This window comes from Lynx rufus, unplaced genomic scaffold (genome assembly GCF_022079265.1).
Source record: "Lynx rufus isolate CCGP_SWC_20201006 ecotype Redwood Valley unplaced genomic scaffold, mLynRuf1.p SCAF_16, whole genome shotgun sequence".
In the NCBI taxonomy this organism is placed as follows: Eukaryota; Metazoa; Chordata; class Mammalia; order Carnivora; family Felidae; genus Lynx; species Lynx rufus.
The window spans coordinates 8,434,202-8,458,840 of NW_025814830.1; the positions used below are offsets into that span (position 1 = coordinate 8,434,202).

The 24,639-nt window shown below is 36.4% G+C and overlaps 1 protein-coding gene across 1 annotated transcript; it reads left to right on the top strand.

Annotated features, from left to right (window-relative positions):
- Positions 1 to 434: 434 nt before the first annotated feature.
- Positions 435 to 23,531, top strand: ZNF404 (zinc finger protein 404). Its single transcript, XM_047077916.1, has 4 exons — positions 435 to 511; positions 11,023 to 11,098; positions 13,896 to 14,022; positions 20,355 to 23,531. The coding sequence occupies exons 2-4, from the start codon at positions 11,090 to 11,092 to the stop codon at positions 21,875 to 21,877; spliced, it is 1,659 nt and encodes a 552-aa protein (XP_046933872.1). The 5' UTR covers positions 435 to 511; positions 11,023 to 11,089; the 3' UTR covers positions 21,878 to 23,531.
- The last annotated feature ends 1,108 nt before the right edge of the window (positions 23,532 to 24,639 follow it).

Genomic DNA, 24,639 nt, shown 5'->3' on the forward strand with positions numbered 1-24,639 from the left:
CAGATTCGGGGCCTTAGAATGGAAGAATGGAGAATTACAGCAAGGTCACACAGACTTGATCTTGAGATGAGATTTTTTTTTTTTTTTTTTTTTTTTGGAAGCTCGATGTGGCCCCAAGGCAGGCTTTTGGGAAGACCTGATGAGGTCCCAGGAGTAGGAATAGGATCCCCCCTGGAAGCTCCTAGAGGTCACCTACATGTTTCCTAACCACAGCATTTCCAGAACTCCGGCCCCAGGAACATGCTGTGAATTGGAGATAGATTCCACCCGAGATGTCAGTGATCCTGGCCTCTCTCATACTGGGAAGGTCAACACTGCTCTAGTAGCCTTTCTACTCCCAGTCTGGTTGTGTGTGTGGGACTGGTGTTAGAAGTTACTGTGCTATCCAAGAAAATCCTGATGTCTCATGATTGCTTTCTCTTTTCCCAGTGCTGCCAGTCTCTTAAAAAAAAAAAAAAAGATACTGAGAGCAAAAAGAATTTTTGTTACACATCTAAAAGTTAAAGTTCAGGTGAGTTTGTATATCCTCATTATTCATAAAATGCACTTTAATTGTAAAGTTATGAGACCCTTTCTTTTCCTTCTTCTGAAATGTTCTGCCTAACAGTGACATTATCTGTGAATTGTGTGTGAGGTCATGCAGGTGGATCATTCTTCTCAGGACCCCCAAGCCCTTCTCCCCATAATTTAGTCTGTTGCCTACCGTTAGCTATTATGTTTCTAATTTTTGATTACCAACTAAATTAGTCTATAGTGAACATCATTATGCATAGATCTTTATGTCCTTTTACAGTCATTCCCTAAGGATAAATTTCTAGTTTTGAAATTTGAGTCAAATACCAGATATTTACAATATATCCATATGCTTGTACTCGTTGGAATACAATGACAAAAAGATACAGTTGCTATCCTCAAATTACTTGTCATCCAGTAAGGAAATGAAATCAAAGTAGGAATAAGATAGACGATGTGAGAGGCCACGAGGAGAAATTCAGGTGATCTGCTTTAGGAGTTCACAGGAAGAGACACCATTCTGTCTCTAGCAGCCCTGTCACAATATGATCACATTATGCCAACTCCCTTGTGTCACCATACCACACTTTGTTTATTCATTCTTGTGACAACGGGTTGTTTTCCGCATTTGACTGTTAGGAATAAACCTTCTATGAACACTCTTGTACAAGGCTTCATGTGGACATCTGTTCTCGGTTTTCCTGGGTATGTACTTATGGGCGGAAGTGATTGACTTCATTTACTCTCCACTGCAAAGTATAGTTACTTTTCAAACTGGCCGTCACTTGATATTGTTAATCGTTTTCATTTTAGTCCATTCTGATAGATGCACAGTAGTATCTCATTGTGATTTTAATTAGCATTTTCTGATAAGTGGTTATATAATATCTTTTCATATGATACTGTCCATTTTGATATACTCTTACTAAGTATTCAAATCTTTTGTCCATTTTTTGGTCTGTTTTTTGCCATTTTCCTGTTGATTTGTAGGAATTATATACATATTGAATACAAGTCCTTTGTGTGTGTATGTAAGCATATGCATGCCTGTGTGTGTGTGTGTGTGTGTGTGTGTGTGTGTATGTACAGAGACAGAAAAAGAAAGAATATATTTCATTAGCTTAGAGCTTCTTACTCACTTTATTAATGATATCTTGTAATGAAGAGAAGTTCTTAATTTTATCCAGTCTTTTTCTTTACGGTTATTGCATCTTTGTTCTGTTTAAAACATCTTTTCCTGGGGAAGAAGGGTCAGCTCTTTCTTATGGTGGAATTCCAGGTGTTGAGTGTAGAAGGGAAGAGGGAGATAGAAAATGGCAATTAGGCAAACACCACAGAAATAGTTGTTTCAGACACAATCAACTGATAGATGCTGAAACTAGTGGGTGAAAATTTGAGGAGAGAAAGGATTTGTAGTGTCAAAATATTTCCCACGCTGCCTATTGACTACAAAGGGAAAGATAGTAACTTTACAGTGGGGAAACCCAGCAGAAAGCAGTCTAATCAAGTGTTCAAGGTTAACCTCACCAGTAATAAGGCATTGGCATCATGGGCCCTTTCTTATGGTGTGAAGAGAAGGACACAACATCATTGTGGTACTGCCAAAAATACGTGACCTCACTCCAATCATGAAAATATTAGAAAAACCAAGTGGGGGGGCATTTGACAAAATAATTGGTATTTCCCCCAAGATGGCAAGGTCATGAAGATAGGTGCGGTAGACAGACTCTATGGTGACCGCTCAATTCCTGCCTGCTGGTGTCTGTGCCATTATATAATCCCCACCCCTGGAGTACAAGCTGAGCGTCTGACTTGCTTTCAACCAAGAGAAAATAGTAAATGTGAGGGGCTGTCACCCCTGTGATAAAGTTACATTATGGTCAAAGTAATGGTATGTCACTGTTGTGGTTATATCATGTCGTGGAAGACTCCGTTATAGCAGACTAGAGCTAGACTCTCCTTGAGGGCTTGATGTAGTAAGCGGCCATGCGGGAGAAGCCCATATTGCCAGAAACTGCAGGTGGCCTCTAGGACCTGAGGGTGTCCACCAGTTGACAGCCAGCAAAAAGCTGGGGCTCTCAGTCGTATAGCTGCAAAGAAATGAATTCTGCCAACAATCCGAATGAACTGTGAAGTGGGTTCTTCCCCAGGTGAACCTCTGAATGAGAACACAGCCCAGACAACACCTTGTTTGCAATTTATGAGATCAGCCTAAGGAGAGCATCCTGCTAAACTGTGTGCAAACTCTGGGTCCACAGAAATTGTGAGATGATAAATATGTGTTGTCGTAAGCTAAATTTGTGGTGGTTTGTTATGGCAGCAGTTGAAAACTATTACCATGAGGAGACCATGGAGATTGGAAGAGACCAAGGACAAATAGTAGCCAAATGCAATGTGGGATCACGTATAGGATCCTGGAAAAGAAAAGGACATTAGTGTGAAAAACTGGTGATATTTGAATAAGATGTGCCATTCTAGTATTGTCCCACTGTTAATCTCCTGGTTTTGATTACTGTCCTATGTAAGACGTTAACATTGGGGTGAGGGGTAAAAAGAACTCTCTGTACTATTGGAACTTTTCGCTAAGTCTAAAATGAGTAAAAATAGAAATTAAACTAAAAACGGGGGAAATTTTGCACATCCATAATCTTGAAGATATTTTCCTATTCTTCCAGAAGGGTTATTGTTTCAGTTTTCAAACTTAGGCTTATGATCCATCTTGAATTTATATCTCTATGTAGTAGAATTAGGGTCAAAATCATTTTTTTGCACACAGATACTCAATTGCTCAGGCACCATTTGTTGAAAAAGACTATCCTTTCTGATTTATATTGCAATCAGACTTTTTTGAAAAATGTGACCATATATGTGCAAATCTCTGTCTGGAATCTGTTCTATTGGTCTGTTTGTCCATCCTGTGTCACTATCACTGTTTTAATTTTTTTTTTCAACGTTTATTTATTTTTGGGACAGAGAGAGACAGAGCATGAACAGGGGAGGGGCAGAGAGAGAGGGAGACACAGAATCGGAAACAGGCTCCAGGCTCTGAGCCATCAGCCCAGAGCCTGACGCGGGGCTTGAACTCCCGGACCGCGAGATCGTGACCTGGCTGAAGTCGGACGCTTAACCGACTGCGCCACCCAGGCGCCCTGCTATCACTGTTTTAATTACAGTAGCTTTCTGTCATGTCTTGATATCTAGTAATGTGGTTTTGACAACTTTGTTCTTCAGAATTGCCTGGACTATTCTGGGTTCTTTGCATTTCCATATAAATGTAGAACAAGTTTGTTAATTTTCTTTTTTTTTTTTTAATATAACTTGTCAAATTGGCTGTTAATTTTCTTTAAAAAAATATCCTGCTGATATTGTTGGAGTTGCATTGAATCATTAGATCAATTTAGAGAGAATTAAAAGTTAAAATTGAGTCTTCCAATTCTTGAACATAGAATATGTTTCCATTTGTTTAATTGTTAATTTCTTAATGTTTTGTTGTTTTCAGTCTAAAAGTCTTGTACCTCTTTTGTTAGGTTTTTCCAAAGTGTTGTATTTTTTAGTTTTTTTTCATAAACTGTTGGGATTTTGAAATTTCATTTTCCAGTAACTTTGCTTTAATACAATTAATTGTTTTATACTTTGACCTTTTATTCAACAATCTTGCTAATTAATTCATTTATCCTAATAGTTTGTAGAACTGAATTTTTTTTTCAGTGTTCAAAACCATGTTATCTGCAAACAAAGATGGCTTTACTTTTTTTTTTTCCAATCTTACCTTTCATTTCACTTTTTTTTCTTTACAGTACTGGATAGGTCTTATAGTATAAAATTTAATGGAACTGGTAAGAATGGACAACCTTACCTTGTTTCTGAACTCAGAAGGCCAGCGACCCATATTTCACCTCTCATATAATGGTAGCTGTGGTTTTATTCTGTAGATTCCCTTTATCAAATTAAAGAAGTTCCCTTCTTTTCCTAGTTTGTCGAGAATTTTTATCATGAACTGTGGTTGAATATTATCAAAGATTCTCCATCTGACAAAATGTATGAATGGCTTCCTCCTTTATTTTTTAAGTTTGGAAGGTTACATTGATTTTTTGAAAATTAAATGACCTTTGTATTTCTACATTAAATCCTTCTCATCATCTATTATCACTGGTACTATTTGGTTTACTATGCTTCCTAATATTTGGTTTAATATGCTTCCATCTATGTTCATGAGAGAGATATCCTGTAATTTTCATTTCTTGTGATTAATATCCCTGGCAGGTTTTGATACTACAGTTAGGCCTCATGATATGGTCCATTTTTTTTCTGTTTTCTAGAAGATACTGAGTTTTACTAGTATTTTTAATTCCTTCAGTGTTTGGGAGAATTTGCCACTGAAGCCTCTGGGCCTTACATTTTATGGGAAGTTCCTTAATAAAGGTTTCATTTCTTTTTTTTTTTTTTAATGTTTGTTTATTTCTGAGAGAGAGAGAGAGAGAGAGAGAGAGAGAGAGAGAGACTCTTTCTGGGGAGGGACGGAGAGAGAGGGAGACACAGAATCCGAAGCAGGCTCCAGGCTCTGAGCTGTCAGTACAGAGCCCAACATGGGGCTCAAACTCATGAACCCAGTGAGATCATGACCTGAGCCAAAGTCGGACGCTTGACTGACTGAGCCAGCCAGGTGCCCCAAAGATTTTCTTTCTTTAGTAAATACAACAATATTCAGAATTTCCATTTCTTATATCAGTTCAATTAAATTTATTTCAAGGAATTTTAAAATGTCATCTACATTTTCAAGTTTATTGGCATAAAGTTGTTCATGAAATTGTCATCAATTTAATGTCTATAATATATGTAGTGATACCTCCTTTCATATTCCTGATATTGGCATTTATATTCTAGACCAGTATAGCTAGAGGCTTATCAATATTATCTCTTCAATGAAATAGTTTTTGGCTTTATTCATTTTTCTCTGTTGTATATGTGGGTTTTTTATGTCACTGGTTTCTAAATTTGCTTTTCTAGCTTCCAAAGGTAGATCATTGATTTTTAACCTTTATACTTTGATAATACATACATTTATGTTTAGCTGAAGGGGGTCAAAGAGTGTAAAGAAAGAATAACCTAAGTGGACAATTATTACAAATGCTCACGCTGTCCACTGGGAGAAAATAAATTCCAGATTTATTAGCATTGACATAATTTGACACAGGGTTTCCATCGTAATTTCATTACTAATTTACTTGCTTTGTCAACATATCTGTAGTACATCTAACAACTATGATGGAGATTAAACAATGAATGGCATTTATCTGCAGCATTTATTAAAAAAAAAAAATAGGTAAAAAATGTTGGGCGTCTGGGTGGCTCAGTCAGTTAAATGTCTGACCTCAGCTCACTTAGGTCACGATCTCATGGTTCGTGGGTTCGAAACCTCGCATCAGGCTCTATGCTGACAACCCAGAGCCTGGAGCCTGCTTTGGATTCTGTGTCTCCCTCTCCCTGCCCCTTCCCCATTCACCCTCTGTCTCTGTCTTTCTCTTAAAAATAAATAAACATTAAAAAAATTTTTTAAGGTAAAAAATATCTTTGTAAGTATTGGTTTGGTTGCATCTGACAAGTTGTGTTATATCATACTCTCAGGATCATTCAGGTCTGGTTTCCATTATGATTTGTTTTTTGACCTGTATTTATTTAGAAGTGAACTTTTTATATTTGGAAACATTTGAGAAATACCTGTTTTTAAGTTCTAAGTTAATTCCAGAGGCTTCAGAATATATGCATTCTTTTTTGATATTAATCATTTGAAATTTATAGATGCTTGTTTTATGGCCCAGAATATTCTGATAAATACACTGTGAGCATTTGAAAAGAATGTGTATATAGTCTATAGTTTGGGAGTACAATGTTCAATTAGGTCAATTTGATTACTCCTGTTCAAAGTTTTATGGCCTTGTTTATTTTTTTTTCTCTTCCTGTCATTGGTTACCAATGGAGGGTATTAAAATCTCAAACTTTTGAAAGGGTATTAAAATCTTAAACTATCCTTTAATTCTGTTGGCTTTCCTATACATATTTTATTTATTTTAATCTTTTAAGTTTATTTATTTATTTTGAGAGAGTGAGCGAGCAAGGGAGGGGCAGAGAGAGAGGGAGAGAGAGAACCACAGGCAAGCTCTGCACTGTCAGCACAGAGCCCAATGTGGGGCTCGAACTCACAAACTGTGAGATCATGACCTGAGCTGAAACGAAGAGTTGAACACTTACCGACTGAGCCACCCAGGCACCCCTCGCTTTATATATTTTAAAGCTGTGTTATTAGGTACGTAAGAAATGTAAGACTCCCATTTTGTTCTTGTTGAATTGTACAACATGTCACTTATAATGCTGCTTGCATTGAAGCCCATTGTATCTGTTATTAATATACTAACATCAGCATTCTTCTAATTAATGTCTAATACATTTTCCACTCTTTTATCTTTAATATGTCTGTGTCTTTATGTTTCAAATGTATCTCTTATAAGCAGCATAATTGATCCTGTTGTTCTTTTCAATCTAATCTGACAATCTTAGCTTTTAAATGCAATGTTTAGTACATTTATATTTCACTATAATTACTGATAGAGTTTGATTTAAGTCTGTAATCTTGGGATATATTTTGTTTGTCCTACTCATTCTCATTTCCTGTCTTATTTTCAATTAATCAAGTATTTTTTATTATTTCATTTTATCTCTCTGTTAGGTTTTTCTGGTTGTACATCTTTGTATAATTCTTTAATTCTTTGTATAATTCTATAATTCTTTAACTGAGCTATTTTTGACTGCATCTTTAATATAGTCTCCTTTAGGTTAGGGCTTTTACTACCTACCAAATAATGTGAGACCATTTTAAGTTTAACTCCATTTATGGTGTTACTGTCATTTCTTCTTCATTACAAGCCCCACAAGTGTTATTATTTTTGTTGCTTTAAAACAGTCCATTTGTTTAGTCATATTATTCATATATATACTGTCCTAACTTTTTGTACATCCACACTTCCATCCGGGATTACTTGCCTTTAGCCTGATTGCTGTCCTTTGGTATTTCTTGTATTGTGGGTCTGTTAATAAGAAATTCTCCAAGCTTTTGTTAGAAAAGGTCTTTCTTTCACTTTCATTTCTTTTTTAACTGTTTATTTATTTTGAGAGAGAGAGAGCAAGCAAGGGGGGAAGGGGCAGAAGAGAGGGAGAGAGAAAAACCCCAAGCAGGCTCCACGTTGTGAGCGCAGAGCCCCATGCAGGGCTCCATCCCGCGAACCATGAGATCATGATCTGAGCCAGAATCAAGAGTTAGATGCTTAATTGACTGATCCACCTAGGCGCCCCTCACTTTCATTTCTGAACAATATTTTCTTCGGGTATAAAATTCACAGCTGTCATATTTTTCTTTCAACACTTTAAAGATCTGATTCCATTCTTAGGCTACTATAATTTCTGTTGAGAAATGAACTCTTTCTCTTGTTGTGTTCTTATAACTGATATCCTTTAACAACATACTATTAAGATATGTTTTTAAACTTTGTTTTTCAGTTGTTTGGCCATGCTGTGCCTAGGTATGGATTTGTGCATTTTATCTGGTTAGGTTTGATGAGTTTTTTGATTCATACATCAAAGCATTTCACGAGATTTGTGATGTTTTTGTCCATTGCTTCTTCAAGTAAATTTCCTGTCTTATTTTTTTAGGTGTTCAATCTCATGTCTTGACTATCTCTTGTATTTCTCTTATGTTCTGCTCTGTTCTTTCCTTTTTTCTCTCTGCATAAGATTATTGTTAATTTGACTTTACATTGATAATTCAATACATTCTTAATTTTCAGTATTCTATTCTTATAAAATGTTCATGTGAATCTCTTAAGATTCTAAATCTCTATTGATATGCTTCATTTTGCAGTCTGACTGAGCCAGCCAGATGAACCCCCCTCCCCCACTTTTTTTAAGTAAGCTCTACACTCAACATGGAGCTTGAATTCACAACCCTGATATCAGTAGTCATGTGATCTACCAATTGAACCCATTTTGCATCCCATTTTGCCCATATTTTTTTTTTATTTTTTTGAGCATCTTAATATAATGTTTTTAAGTCCTTGTCTATTAGCTTCACTATGTAGATAATCTCTGGATCTGTTTATACTGAGATTTTTTTCTGTTGATTATCAGTAGCCTTCTCCTGTTTCTTTGCATGTTTAATAATTTTTATTGTATGCTGGCATTGTGGATAATATACAGACTCTGGATTAGGTTATCTTCCTTTAATGAGTTTACTTAAGGGTTTCTCATTAAAAAAAAATTTTTTTTTACCGTTTATTTATTTTTGAGACAGAGGGGGACAGAGCATGAGCAGGGGAGGGGCAGAGAGAGAGGGAGACACAGAATCTAAAACAGGCTCCAGCCTCTGAGCTGTCAGCACAGAACCCGACACAGGGCTTGAACTCACGGACCACAAGATCATGACCTGAGCCTAAGTCAGACGCTTAACCTACTGAGCCATCCAGGTGCCCCAGTTTCTCAGTCTTAATGCTGTTGATATTTTCAGCTAGATAATTCTTTGTTGTGGGGAGGAGGGGGCTTTCCTGTACATTACAGGATGTTTCACAGCACCTCTGGTTCTCTACTCACTAGAAACAATAGCAGCCCTTTCCATATTTTGACAACCAAATATGTCTTCAGACATTGCTAAATGTTCCCCTGTTGAGAACCAATGGTCTATACAGTCATTTTCAAAGTCTGCTTCACTTTCCATTGCATGAACGCACTATAATTTATTTAATTGACCATCTATCTAAGTACCTTTAGATTTAGTACCTTTAGATTTCTCTCCAGTTTTTTCTTTTCTTTTATTTTTTTTTAATTTTTTTTTCAACGTTTTTATTTATTTTTGGGACAGAGAGAGACAGAGCATGAACGGGGGAGGGACAGAGAGAGAGGGAGACACAGAATCGGAAGCAGGCTCCAGGCTCTGAGCCATCAGCCCAGAGCCCCACGCGGGGCTCGAACTCACGGACCGCGAGATCGTGACCTGACTGAAGTCGGACACTTAACCGACTGCGCCACCCAGGCGCCCCTCCAGTTTTTTCTTTTAATTTTAACTAGTATCTATAATATTCCTTTATACATCTCTAGGCAAATTTTACAGTTATTTCCTTTGGATGGAAACTCACAAATGGCCTTTCATGGCTAAATTCTTATGGAAAATTCTACTTACATGTCTCAACTGCACTAGGTTTTCAGAAGTCCACAGGACACCATAAGAATGCTCTTAGGGCACCTGGGTGGCTGTTGAGCATCTGACTCTTGATTTCGGCTCAGGTTATGATCCCACTGTCATGGGATTGAGTGCTATATCAGGCTCCTCACTGAACAGAGAATCCCTGCTTGGGATTCTCTCTCTCTTCCTCTGTTCCTCTCCTGTGCTTGTGTGTTCTCTCTCTCGCTCTCGCTCTCTAATTAAAAAAAAAAAAAATGTTCTTTTCCCCACAACCTTACTGTATGTAGTACATCATCAACCTTTGAAATCCAACAATTGAATACCTGTAAATGTTAGTACCTTATTGCTTAAAAACCATCTGTTTAGTAAATCTTTTGATAGGTGAAGTTTTAATTACCTATTCTTAGGTTTCACACAAGGGAACAAAAAATCTGGGTTTCAAAGGCAATAGTTGGGGGAAAAAGTTGGCCCTATAATTGTAGAAATTAAATTCAAAACATATCACTTCTACTGATTGTTCATGATATAGGGAAAAGGCTTTAATTAAATGTTAATGTGTACACACTACCTATCACGTAAGGTTGCAAAAATCTGTATGTTGCTGTGTGGTTTCAGTAAGCAGGAATTCACTCCTCTCTTGTGGGTACTGGGTGGGTTGGGAGCTGCGGGCACAGGCAAGGACTCGTGCCAGCAAAGTAGATCCTGATAGGGAAATCCAGGTTGGTTAACCCAGAGGATCTTAGAAGTCAAAGTTTTGGCTTAGGGGAAAGACTTCACATGGGCAGGCAGTTTTACAGTGGTCAAGGTTTCCAGGTTTGTCTCTACTGTTTTCTGTCTTTGGTGCAAAAGATTTTATGTCCAGGTCCATGAAGGATAAAGGTTGTTGCAGTTTGTGTTGCATGACTTGGTCTTTACCCTGGAACATAGGCCTGGGTGGGGGAGGATCTATTCAGTATCACTGAACAACCCAGGCAGGGTTCAGTTGGCTTGGTAAGAATGAAAAATAAGGCACTGTCGGTGTCTGGATCGAGCTTTGGTGCAAGAGTGCCCCTGTTCTGTATCCACTCTTGTGTAGCTTGTATCTGTAGGTATGGGGAAGGGCTTGGGTTTCTCTGGACTTCTCATATCCCCTGATGTGTGTTAATGTGTTTGGGAGGGTGGAGAGTGGGAAAGAACAGTGGGAAGCAGAAATAAAGAAGAAAAAAAGAAAGGTTCTCCTACCTTAAATAATTTTTGGAGTTCCGAGATACACAAGGTCTCAAGGCCTCTTTTTCCTCTCTCAGCTCTGGCCTCTCTGAACTCAGCTTCCCTAATAGAGGAAACCTGAGGAAGACAGGTGGTTTGAAAACCATGGCCCAGGTAGGTGTCTCTATCCTGAAATACTGTGATTTTTAGCTCATATAAAACTTTCATTCTTTATCCCCAAGCCCCCTATCTAGGAAAGTTGTATCTCTGACCCTATTTCATGGTTTCTCCCCTTACAGAGAAGGATGATGTCCTCCTCATTTGCTCCTTATTTTTTTAGAACTGATTTTCAGTTATTCATCAAATAATTCATTTATCTTCTATGTGTTCAGTCTTCTCTCGAGAGCATTGTTAAAGGAGTGAAAGAGTAAAGTACCTGGAAGGAAGTATTTGAGCTTCCCTTATCAGGTTTGTGGTTTCATGAGATAGAAGTGATGGTCCTATTTGATCACAGGAGGGTACACTTTCTCCATAGTTTTCCAGGGAGGTAAGGGAGAATTGGGTTATGAATGTTCTCAGGGTCAGGTGTGAGATGAAACCTCAGCTTTGAAAAGCTTTTCAGTTTGGGTAGAAATGGTATTGGTGCTGAGAGACAGACAGACAGACAGACAGACAGACAGACAGACAGACATCAGGGCCCTGGCTAAGGAATCACTGAGAACTGAATAAGGTAGTAAGGTCCATTTTGTATTGGAAGATAAATAGCTGGTCTTGAGTCAATCAGCGTTGGTCTGATCATCCTATATTAGTGTGTTCTAACTCAGGAACAGGAATTCAGTAAGGGATTGTAGAAAGGAAGATCATCTAGAACTACATGTCCTAGATGATACTGAACAGTGGGGAAAAGCTTAGGATTTGGGTCCACCCTAAATATCAAAATAGCATAATACTTTACATTTAATATTATTTTAATAACATTAGTAACACCTTAAGACTTTAAGAAAAATTGTATCTGATGTCTTTAAGAGGGACTAAATGAAAACTTTAACTTGTGAAAATAAAGGAGATGCTTATGATACACAACCTGACATATATCACGTCTTGATAAAATTACTTAATTTTATAGAAACTATTTCCGAAGATAGAAACTTTATCAGCTTTTTGAAGTATAACTGACATATAATTGAGTGTATTTTGTCTCTTTAGAGTAGCTTTATTGAAATTTAATTTACAATAAATTGCTCATATTTAAAGTGTGGAATTTAATGAGTTTTGACCTAGGTATATACCTGTGAAACTCTTACCACTATCAAGATAATAAAAATTTTTCTCATGTCCCTTTATAATCGCCCCCTCCTTACCTGCTCCCAACCTTGCCCTTTGTGCCCAGGCAACTGCTGTCTTGCTTTCTGTCACTATAGGTTAGTTTGCATTTTTCTAGAATTTTATATAAATGTAATCATACATCATGTGCTCTTTCATTAGCTTATTTCATTCAGCATATTTATGTTGAGATTCAGCCATATTGTTGCATATCTTATTCCAGTATATATTCCATTCCAGTAGTATATTCCATTTAATTATTGATTAGTATTCTCATCTCAGGATATACCAAAATTTTCCATGCATTCTTCTGTTGATGGATATTTGAGTTCTTTCCACTTTAAAAAAAAATTTTTTTTTTATTTTACTTTTGAGAGAGAGAGACAGAGCGTGAGCAGGGGAGGAGCAGAGAGAGTGGGAGACACAGAATCCGAAGCAGTCTCCAGGCTCTGAGCTGTCAGCTCAGAGCCCAATGTGGGGCCCGAACCCACAAACTGTGAGATCGTGACCTGAGCTGAAGTCGGAGGCTTAACCGACTGAGCCACACAGGTGCCCCTAAGTTCTTTCCACTTTTTGACTACTACAAATAAAGCTGCTATGCCAAAGTGCTTCATGCCAAAATCTTTGTGTGGACATATGCTTTCATTTATCTTGCGTGAACACCAGGAGTGGAATGACTGGGTAACGTGGATGTTTAACTTTTTAAGAAATAAACTGGGACACCTGGGTGGCTCAGTCAGTTAAGTGTCTGACTTCAACTCAGGTCATGATCTCGCAGTCCATGAGTTCGAGCCCTGCGTCAGGCTCTGTGCTGACTGCTTCAGATTCTGTGTCTCCCTCTCTCTATGTCCCTCCCCCACTTGCACTGTCTCTCTCTCAAAATTAAGTAAACATTAAAACATTTTTTTTAAAGAAATAAACCGTTTTTCAAAGTGATTGTACCATTTTACATTCCCACCATCAGTATTTGAGAGTTCCATTTCTTTCCACATCCCTGGCAACACCTAACACAGTCTATTAAATTTTAGCCATTCTAATAATTATGTAGAATACTGTCTCCTAGCAGGAAGCTAGGGCAATCATAGAGTTCACTTCATTTGTTACTTATCTCTCAAGGATCAGTACCTAATATTTTCTGTTTTGAAAACTATTGTCTCATACATTTTGTCCATGTTTTTGGTTATTTCACATGGGAAGGTAAATCCAATCCCTGTTACTCCATTTTTGCTGGGATAGATTTTTTAATTCATTTTCGGGAAGAAAGTGAACAATGCTCCTTACATATACACTGAGGAGAAAAAATGTCAGAACGTGCATTTACTAACAGTGTCTGATTTAGGTACATAGTAGGTAATGTGCTTATATATACTGTTTCATTTAATTGGGAAAGTCTTGGTTACTTAATTCATTTTCGTACATTTAAAGTTTTCCTCTATTTTTAAAGAAATTTGTTGTACTCCAACAGGATTCTTCCAAGACTGTGTTGGCACTCTACTTCAGAAGCTAATTTATTTATCTTCATCTGATCATGTCATGACCTTGTAACTCAGCTTGTTTTTCTGTATTGCCCCCTTACTGCAATTCAGTCATTCCATCTTGAACATTTTTTCTTTACTGTTACAAATAATACGTGGGTTTGTCATTTCAGGTGCCATTGACATTCAGTGATGTCGCCATAGACTTTTCTCAGGAGGAGTGGGAATGCCTAAATTCTGATCAGAGGGATTTGTACAGAGATGTGATGTTGGAGAATTATACTAACTTGGTCTCACTGGGTAAGGACATCTGCCTGAAGTGATGTAGAATCTGCTGTCTGGAATAGCTGCTTTCTCCACTGTGTATTTTATGTTCTATAGCGAGAAACCAGATAAATGTCTCCATATTCATATTCTCCAAGGCCTAGTTTGACCTTTATTAGGTAGAAATGGGCATCTCTCTTCAGCACCTGAATCTTTTCTGTCTTTCATTTACCTCCCTCCGCCCCATCCTACAATTCCTTCTTTTTCTAAATCAATAAAGGTTTGAATTATTGGACTTTTTCCTGCATAACCAATGCAAAGGAAACAAATTTCATATTATGTGTATGTCCAGAATATCTACAAATATTCCACTTTAATTGCTGGTCCACCTACATGGAGAACAGATAACATGGGGTCCTGGTTTTCTCTTTGCCACAAAAGAACCATGGTAATTTCTACAGTGTAGAATGAATCAAGAGTATTATCTGCTTAGTATTATTTTTGCATTTACAGCAGGAGAAAAGTTGGTTTGCAGTGCTTTTATAGATTCTACTGAGAAGTGAAAGTCTTTGTTCAGTTTTTGGAAAATGCTTGACCATTATTTCTCCTGGGATGCCAGTTATGGTGATGTTAGATATTTTGAGTGTATCGCACAGTTCTATCATGTATTTATTTCCCTTTCTCTCTATTATTTTCTGTTGACGTGTATTTCAGCTCATTTATCCCATAGTCTGCTCTTAAAGATGGATTTTTCATATCAGATGTGGTCTTTTTCAGTTCTAGAAATTCAATTTGGTGGTCTTTTATGGCATCTAATTATCTGTTGAAATTCTTCATTCTTTTATTTACTTTCTTTTCCTTACTGTTTTCTCATCTGTTTTCTTAAACATTTTAATCAAAGCTATTATGGAATTCTTGAAGGCCTTCATTTTTTGTACTATCCTTGGGTATGATTCTCTTTCTTTTTTTTCCTCTCATTATTCGTCATCTGGTAATTCCTCTTTAAGTCACCTGGAATTGTGATTGTATGCTGGACATCGTGTTCACAAGAACTGAACAGTTTCCATATGATGGGATCTTCCACCAGAGTATTTACATTTTCCTCTATTAATTGATAGGATGGCAGGCTGATCACTATAATACAATCAGGGAATGAGCTGGGTCAGTGCTAGTTTTCAGTTTGGGTAATGGTCAGCTACCTCTTTTTTATCACTTTACTGCTAGCTGCACTCGGAATCAATGAGTTTCTACAGGGGAAAAGTAGTGGATCCTCAGGACCAATTCACCACTTCTTCATGGCTCTTATTGCTTATCTGTTTCGATTTTAAGCTGCTTCTCCCAAACGATCTTTAAAAAAAAATTCTTTTTAATGTTTATTTATATGAGAGAGAGAGGGAGCAGGGGAGGAGCAGAGAGAGAGAATCCCAATCATAGAGCCTGATGCAGGGCTCAATCTCACGGCTGTGAGGTCATGACCTGAACCAAAATCGAGAGTCAGACGTTCAACCGACTGAGTCACCCAAGTGCCCCTCTGAATGGATTTTTTTGATTCCAGAAGAATTGTTGAGAATTAATAAGTGAATCATCCGCTTGACATGCCAGGAAAAGAAGAGCATAACAGACTTAAAGAAAGTAGAAGAAAGGAAATAGTACAAGAAAGTAGAAAGTAATGAAATGAAAGCCAAACACAAAAGAGCAAGTCAAATCAATTTGCTTCTCTCTCAACATGAATCAAGAAAAAAAATCTGTGTAAGGAAAAAAGCCACCTCATTACAAACCTTGAAGCCGTGAAATACGGTATTTTGAAAATCATCCTGCCAAAAAGAAACGAAAAATCAAATGAAATAAATGATTAGAAAATTTTACTCTACAAAAATTTCCACTCAAGAAAAAAACCTGAAAAGTCTCATAAGCACTAAAGGAACTGAATCAGTCATCAAGAGTCTCCCCCAACATTAGAAGATTCAGGCCTAAATCATCTGTCATTAAAGTATAGGTGCAACAGTTTGAACATGTAAGAATTTTGGGAAAATATTCCCCATAAATGCTTTTGCATGTTGAGTCTAACAAAGAATAAACTATGGAGAGAGGGACAAACCATAAAATAGACTCTTAACGACAGAGAACAAACAGGGTTGAGGGAAGGAGGGATGCGGGGGATGGGCTCAATGGGTGATGGGTATTAAGGAGGGCACTGGCTGTGATAAGCACTGGGTGTTGTAGGTAACTGATGCATCACTTTCTGTTCCTGTAATATTTCACTGTATGTTGACTAGCTAGCATTTAAATAAAAACTTGAAACAAAAAAAAAAGAACATTAAAAGATGAGAAGAGTAGCCATCTTTTTAAAATATGGGATATACTTACAATAGCTTTTTCCAGCATCCTTGCCTACTAATTATATTATCTGCATCATTCCTTGGTCTGTTTCTTTTGATTCATTTTTCTCCTAGTAAGGGTCACATTTTCCTGCTATTTGCATGCCTGATCATTTTTTATTAGATGCCAGACATTGTGAAGTTTACTGTGTTGGGATGCTGGATTTCTAATATTCTTTTACACATTTTTGGGCTTTGGTCTGGGATACAGTTATGTAATTTGGAATCTGTTGATCCTTTTGTGGTTTGCTTTTAAGTTTTGTTAGGGTGGGTCCAGAACAGCTTTTAGTCTAGGGATAATTTGCCCCACCCTCACCCCCACCCCACTGAGGCCGTATCCTTCTGTGGACTCTGTTTGATGCCTCGTGTGTTATGGGGTCTTTCCATTCTGGTTGGTGGAAACAGGAATTTCCCAGGCCCTTTCTGACTTCAAGGGGATGTTCTGCCTACTTCTATCTGGTAGTACATTCTTTGTTATTTGTTTGCTCACACAGATGTCCAGACTCATACTCATCCAGCTTCAAGGAGATTCCTCTACAGATCTCTAGAGACCTCTCTTCCTCCTCTCTAGTATTCCAACTTGCAAATTCTGCATCTCTTTCTTTCCCTTCATTCTCTACTCTGTCTTCTCAACTCAGGGATATAGCTGCACTGTTTTAGTTTTCCCTCCTTGTGCTTTGTTCTGGAAATTCTCTTTAGGCAGTCAGATGTGGTACTTGTGGGGCACACTTCATTTGTTTCCCTTCTCTCAGGAGATTTCTGTCCGGTGCTATTTTCCAATATTTGAAAGATATTGTTTCATCTATTTTGTTGCGTTTTCTAGTTATTTAAGGTAGGAGGGTAAATTTGATCCCTCTTAATGTTACATGACCAAAATCACAAATTATTCACTCTGTCTTTGAGAGCTTCTTTGCACTTTAATACAAGAGGTTTTAGACTCACCTTATATCTTCCCTGCCCTGGACCAGGAATTAGCTATTTCTCCAAGGCACCCTAGTTCACATTAGTGGGAAATAGTTTACAGAGACTGAAACCTGGCCAACAGGGAAGCTAATTGTAATCACCTTTTTGTGGGCATAAATACACATTTTTAAAATTATTTCTTCTATGGAAATTGGTTTGTTTAGATTTTCCATCTCTTCTGGGGTCTATTTCTGTTATTGTCTTTCTTTTTATTTTGAAATAATTTTAGATTCACATTAGAGTTATAAATGTGGTACAAAGAGTTCTAGTATACCATTCCCATAATGATGATAACATCTTATATAACCATGGTACATTTGTGAAAACTACCAAATTAACATTTTACAATTACTATAAACTAAATATTTTATGCAGACTTCACCAGTTTTTGCACTAATGTCTTTTTTTCTGTTTCAGGATCCAATCCAGGATACCACATTACTTTTAGTCATCACGTGTCCTTAGTTTCCTCCAAATGTGACAGTTTCTCAGTTTTTCCTTCTCTTTCTTGACCTTGATACTTTTGAAGATACAGTTTGGTCAGGTATTTAGTAGAGTGCCTCCAAATTTTGGGCTGTTTGTTTTCTTATGATCAAACTGAGATTATGGATTTGGGGGAAGAATACCAGAGAAGTACCCTTCTCATTGTATAACGGGAGTACATGATATCGATATGATTTATCAGTGTGCTGTTAACCTTAAAAACTTGTATAAAGTGGTATCTGTCAGTTTTCTTCACTGAAAAGTTATTATTTTTGTTTCCTTTTCATATTCTATTTGTTAGGACCAAGTCAGTAAATCTCACTGGGGTCAGTTTTTATAAATAATATTTTCAGAAAAAAACGTCATCATGTACATCTCAAATTTATTTGCATAGTTGTCTTTAAGGATTTCTTAAACATTCTCTGTTTCTTTATTGATGACTGACTGCCTGTTGTCATTGCGTTTGGATTGTCCTCCTATCTTTTGTTCCTTGAATAGGTAGGCTAGTGGTTTGTTCGTATGTGTTAATTGTACAGTTTTATTTAAAATTTGTTTTTATTGATTTTCCTTTTCTGCTTTCCTTCAATATATTTTATCATTCTTTTTCTAATTTTTGTCTTTTCCTAATTTTGGATTTCATATTTAATTTATTCATTTTAATTCTTTAATCTTTCATTAGATGTACGCCTTTTGGTCCACGTGTTTGCAGCAATACAGTTGAAGGCCATAGATTCTGATGTGTTGTATTTTTACTATCATTCTTTTCAAGATGTTCTGTGGCTTCAGTTTGTATGTTATCATTCTCTAACAGTAGTTGTTGGTTTTTATTTATCCAGAGAAAGGGTTTTGGCTTTTTGAGATTGCTACTCATTTTTCATTGATTCAGAGAATATTGTTTGCTTTACTTCAACTTTGTGAACATATTGTACTTCATTCATAGAAGAATCCCACTTGTCTTCACCTCATACTCGACCCATTTAGCACATGAGAGTCTTTCAGGCTGCTCCACCATCCAGACAGCCCATTTTTAGCCTACATTCAACGTATTCTTTGTTGCAGCGTCCCAGGCATTTGGTTTCCCAGGGTCTGTTCCCATGGTATTTAGTTACTTTAATTTTCCCCAACATCCTCAAGTTTAATTTCTTAGATGTTCATAAGCATTTAAAAATAATATTAACTATTGCAATTCCTGAAATGCATTTCTGTGAAATTCAAGGACAATTTGCCTTGCCTATAAAGGAATGGAAGGGAGAATTTGGGAAAGTCATTAGAGAAACAGAACACAGTTAGCATCAGTAGGATGGATAAACAATGTGAAAGTTCTACCGATGAAGGCAATACACCATCTGATTATCTTGATTGAGATAAAGCAGAAAAACAATCATGACTTGGCACAGGAAGGATGGAACAATGTACGTCAATTTAAGGGGATAAGCAGGTGGAGAACGATCAGGTATCACCTCTTTCCATTTATATTTTTGACTAAGCTAGTTTGGATGTACATTTTTCTCACCTGTAAGGTAAATGATAGAGGAAAGCATACTTTACTATAATAAGGCATGAGAGATTAGGATCAGCGAGAGATAGTTGATAACTGTTGCATCATTTTCAGAAACTAAATGGTTATTTTGCTTGGCTGTCTTCCCCAGTGACCTTGATTTTCAGCCTTATTTACCTTTATTTTCATCCAAGTTATTTTTTAAAATTCAGTACTTTATTCTACAAGTAAGGACTTGTTTTGCAGTAGTAGTTGCAAGAATTTTTGAGTTTTAGAGTAAGAAACTAAGTAGTAAAACAAATGAGAAAATAAGTATGTAATAGAGAAAAGTATTTTGAAGACAAAAAGTTAGGTGTTGGAATACAGGATAAAGGATATGAATTTACTTAGAGTTAGCGGAGGCAGCCTTTCTGAAGAAGTGATTTCTAACCTGCAACACCTGAAGATAGTAATTTAAAGGAGTGAGGTGAGAGGATTTCTGAAAGGTGGAGCCCCAGGGAATGGGAAAGGTCATGGGACATCTTAGTAGCTGAAGAGATGCATTGGGATAGTATATAGGGAACAAAGATGCCAAGGGCTTGAAATGAATTTGTGTAAATAAGACATCCTTTTTATTCATGATTGTGTATTTAGGTTTCATGCTAAGATAAAGACAACCCACTGAAAAAATTACATAGAGCCTCTGATAGATAATGTTAGAAATGTAGATAACCAGAACCTACTCCTACAGAATCTGATTCAGTCTCAGTGGATCTCTAAAAGGCACTATATATAAAAAGCTCTCTCTGTAAATTTGACTCACACTAAATATGAGAACTACTGACTTTTTCTCTTTGCCTACTCACAAACCTTAAAAGTCTCGTATGAACTTTTATAATTTCCTGAGGCCTTCTTGCTTCTTAAAAATTTAATGACACGATTTTAGGATTTTATAACCCTTTTACTTCCAGTGAGTATACTTCTCAATTTATCCCTATTTTTACTCTAGAAGGCCCCTCCTCACCCCAGTACAGGAAAATAGCATTTATTTTCTCATTTTCTTTCAGACTTTGATTTTACAACTGAGACCAACAAGTTATCTTCAGAAAAAAGCAGTTATGAAGTAAATTCATACCATCGGGAGACAATGAAAAGAAGTAAAACCTTCAACCTAATGAGGTTTATTTTCAGAAATGACCCACAGGGCAGAATTGAATTTGGGAGAGAACAGGGACCCAACATGGGATGTTTTAGTCAAATGACATTTATAAAACATATATCTCTTCCTCTACATCAGAGAATTCACTCTAGAGAGAAATCCTATGAATGTAAGGAATGTAGGAGGGGCTTTAGAAAAAAATCACACTTTACTGAACATTTGAGAGACCATAATGGTGTGAGACCATATGAATGTAAAGAATGTGGAAAGGCCTTTATAGTTCTCCAGCATCTTATTAGACATAAAAAGATGCACACTGATTTGAAACCCTATGGATGTAATGGATGTGAGAAGGCCTTTAGGTTTTATTCACAGCTTATTCAACATCAGATAATTCATACTGGTGTAAAACCTTATGAATGTAAGCAATGTGGGAAGTCTTTTAGACGTTATTCTCACGTTACTGAACATCAGAAAATTCATATTGGTTTGAAACCCTATGAATGCAATGAATGTGGGGAAACTTTTAGATTGTACCGACATATGTGCCTACATCAGAAAATGCATCATGGTGTGAAACCCTATATATGCAAGGAATGTGGGAAGGCTTTTGGTCATCGCTCAAGTCTTTATCAACATAAGAAAATTCATTCTGGTGAGAAACCATATAAATGTAAACAATGTGGAAAGGCCTTTGTTCGCAGCTATCTACTTATTGAACATCAGAGAAGTCATACTGGCGAGAAGCCTCATGAATGTAAGGACTGTGGAAAGGCCTTTAGTAGGGGCTCAAGCCTTCTTAAACATAAGAGAATTCATAGTAGTGAGAAGCTCTATGATTGTAAGGAATGCGGGAAGGCCTTCTGTAGAGGCTCTCAACTTACACAACATCAAAGAATTCATACTGGTGAGAAGCCACATGAATGCAAAGAATGTGGGAAGACATTTAAGCTTCATTCATACCTTATTCAACATCAGATAATTCATACTAATTTGAAACCACATGAATGTAAACAATGTGGGAAAGCCTTCAGTCGTGTTGGAGACCTTAAAACACATCAGTCAATTCATGCAGGGGAGAAACCATATGAATGTAAGGAATGTGGAAAAACCTTTAGACTTAATTCTCAACTGATTTATCATCAGACAGTTCATACTGGTTTGAAACCATATGTATGTAAAGAATGTAAAAAGGCCTTTCGTTCTATCTCAGGTCTTTCTCAACATAAGAGAATTCATACTGGTGAAAAACCCTATGAGTGTAAAGAATGTGGTAAGGCCTTTAATCGTAGTGATCGTCTGACTCAGCATCAGAGAATTCATACTGGTGTGAAACCACACAAATGTAAGGACTGTGGAAAGGCCTTTACTCATTGCTATCAACTTACCCAACATCAAAGATTTCATAGTGGTGAGAAACTCTTGATGTAGTGAGAGTCAGAAAGCCTTTTAGCCATGGCACATCCTTTACCATTATCACTATTCCACCACCTAATGATGTTATGGTAAAGATTAAGTTATTTAACATAAAAATATAAATGCTTAGAAAGGCATCTGGCACATAGTGTTTGTTTACTAAGTATTGTGGTTTTTAAATGATAATCACTAGTATTACTGTATATAAATTCATGTGGAAGGAGGACTCTATAAGCATATTTTTTTCAGATAATTCATTCTGGACAAAATCCCATAGAATATATTAAACAAGACCCTTTTTTATTCAAAGCTCAACCCCTTGAAGGTTAATAAGAAGAAACCCTGTGCCTTTATTGAATATTGAGAATTTAGCTGTTGAAAAATTAGAAAGTAGTTTGCAGAAACTTTTCTTACAATAAATTCTGTAATACAGATAACATACAATCCACATTCCCTACAATTGAAATAAATTAAAAACTAATAATTTGGTAGCCAAAGACATACGTTGACTTGGAAAAGTTTTCCTCAAGTTTTTGAAAGTTTCCAAACTTACATAAAAGGTACAGCAGTGTTACAATGATGTTTTTTTGCCCTCCACCTAGATTCAATATCTAATATTTCTCTATGTATGAACATGTATATATACAGATGCACAAATACCATATATCATTCTTATTGCATATTGAATGTAATTTACATATATCATTTTGCTGTGTTTTTCAGTGAATGTTTTAGATATCACTTCACCTCTAAAAAGTCAACATACAATTCTTAGAATTAAGGATAATCTTCTAGATGACCATTAACCCACTGTTACCTAAAAAGACATTAACAATAACCCTATATTGTTTTACAACATTCAGCCCATTTACAAATTTCTCTGATTGTTTAAAGAACATCTTCTAAAAGTGCTGGATTTTTAAAAAGTCAAAAACCAAACTAAGCTCATATATGTTATATGACTGTGGCTTATTGAGTCTGATAAGAATTGGTCAAGAATTTACTCTCCACCTCCTTACCTTTTTTGAAGACTCAGAAGAAGTAACCTACATAATATTGTTAATTCCATATTTGTCCTTTTTCTCAAGGTGGGCTTAACTTTTCCTCTTTCCTTTGTATTTATTTTGAACTGAAGGTTATGTCTAGAGGCTTGATTAGGTTTCAGATTACACATTTTTTACAAGACAACTTCATAGGTAATAGTGTACTTAATATTATAAAATATCAGTTGGCATACCAGTGAAACTATGTTTGGTCTCTTGGTTCATGTACTGATCACCATTTCTCTCCGTTGTACTGGTACATTTTTTCTTTGCAATTAGTAATCCACGGAAAGTCACATTGGCATTCCACTTGAAATTTAAATTGGTTATTATTTTAAAGAAATTAAGACCCCCCCAAAACTCCTCATATTTTATATTTATCCATATATTTACCTTTCCCCATGCTCTTCATTATTCCCAGTTACCAATTCCCAATGGGCTGAATTTCCATGTGGTATCATTTTCCTTCACCTTAAAGAACTTTAGCATTTCTTGGAGTGCACATCTGCTGGTGATGAATTTTCAGTTTCTTTTACTGAATGCCTTTGTTCTTGAAGGGAGTATTTTTCTTAAAATAGATTTATGGGTTTTATTGTGTATTTTGAAAAAGATATTGTAACGCTGACTTCTGGCCTCCATAGATTATGATGAGAAGTCATTTGAATTATTTTCCTTCTGTGTCATTTCTCTTTGCATGTTTTCAAGATTTTCTCATTATCTGTTTTTCATCTGTTTGACTATGCTGGTCTAGGTATGGTTTTATGTTAATCCTGTTTGGAGTCTCTGAGCCTCTGAAATCTGTACACTAATGCCTTTCCCCAAATTCCAGAAACTTTTATCCATATTCAGATTTTTTTTTCTGCCCTTGCCTCTCCTTCTGGGATTCCAAGTATTCATGTTAAATCTTTTGATATTATTCCACAGGTCACTTGTTCTGTTTTCTTCAACTGTTTTTCAGATTGGATAATTTCTATTACTCTATCTTCAAATTCACTGATTCTTTTTCCCATCATTTCAATTATGCTGTTAAGCTTATCTATCAAGTCTTAAATTTGAGATGTTGCACTTTTTAGTCCTATAGTCCTCATTTAGTGCTTTTTTTATAGCTTCTATTTCCTTACTAAGATTTCCTGTTTCTTAATTGCATATTTTGACAATGCTTTTGATTCTGAAGAAAATCTTTCATATATCAATTCATGATAGGAAAATTAGTAAAATTAGTATTAACTTATGAAAAGTATCACTTTCAGGAAATATTCCTACCCTTTTAGCTAAGTCATAAAAACAGTTTTTCCTTTCCTTGGAATTTCAGATTTTGTTTGTTCAAATGCAGTGTGATACTTGTGAGAAAGCAAATCACACTGTCATTTTGGGGGTCTTGATTATGAAATATTTGCCAAGTATTTTTAAATTTTTTTAAATGTTTATTTTTGAGAGAGAGAAAAAGAGAACAAGTGGGGAAGGGGCAGAGAGAGAGAGAGAGAGACTGAGAGAGCACAGAGCCCGACGAGGGGCTCAAAGTCACAAACCACAAGATCATGACCTGAGCCAAAGTCAGACACTTAACCGATTAAGCCACCCAGGCACCCCACCAAGTATTTTTTTTTTTTTAAAGAAAGCCTCAGAGTTCAAAGTACCATAAATCTTTGTATAACTCTTCCACCATTCAACCAATGAGCACTGGCAAAAAACATAAGATAAATAAATTCATTGTTTTCTGTTTCTTACAACAGC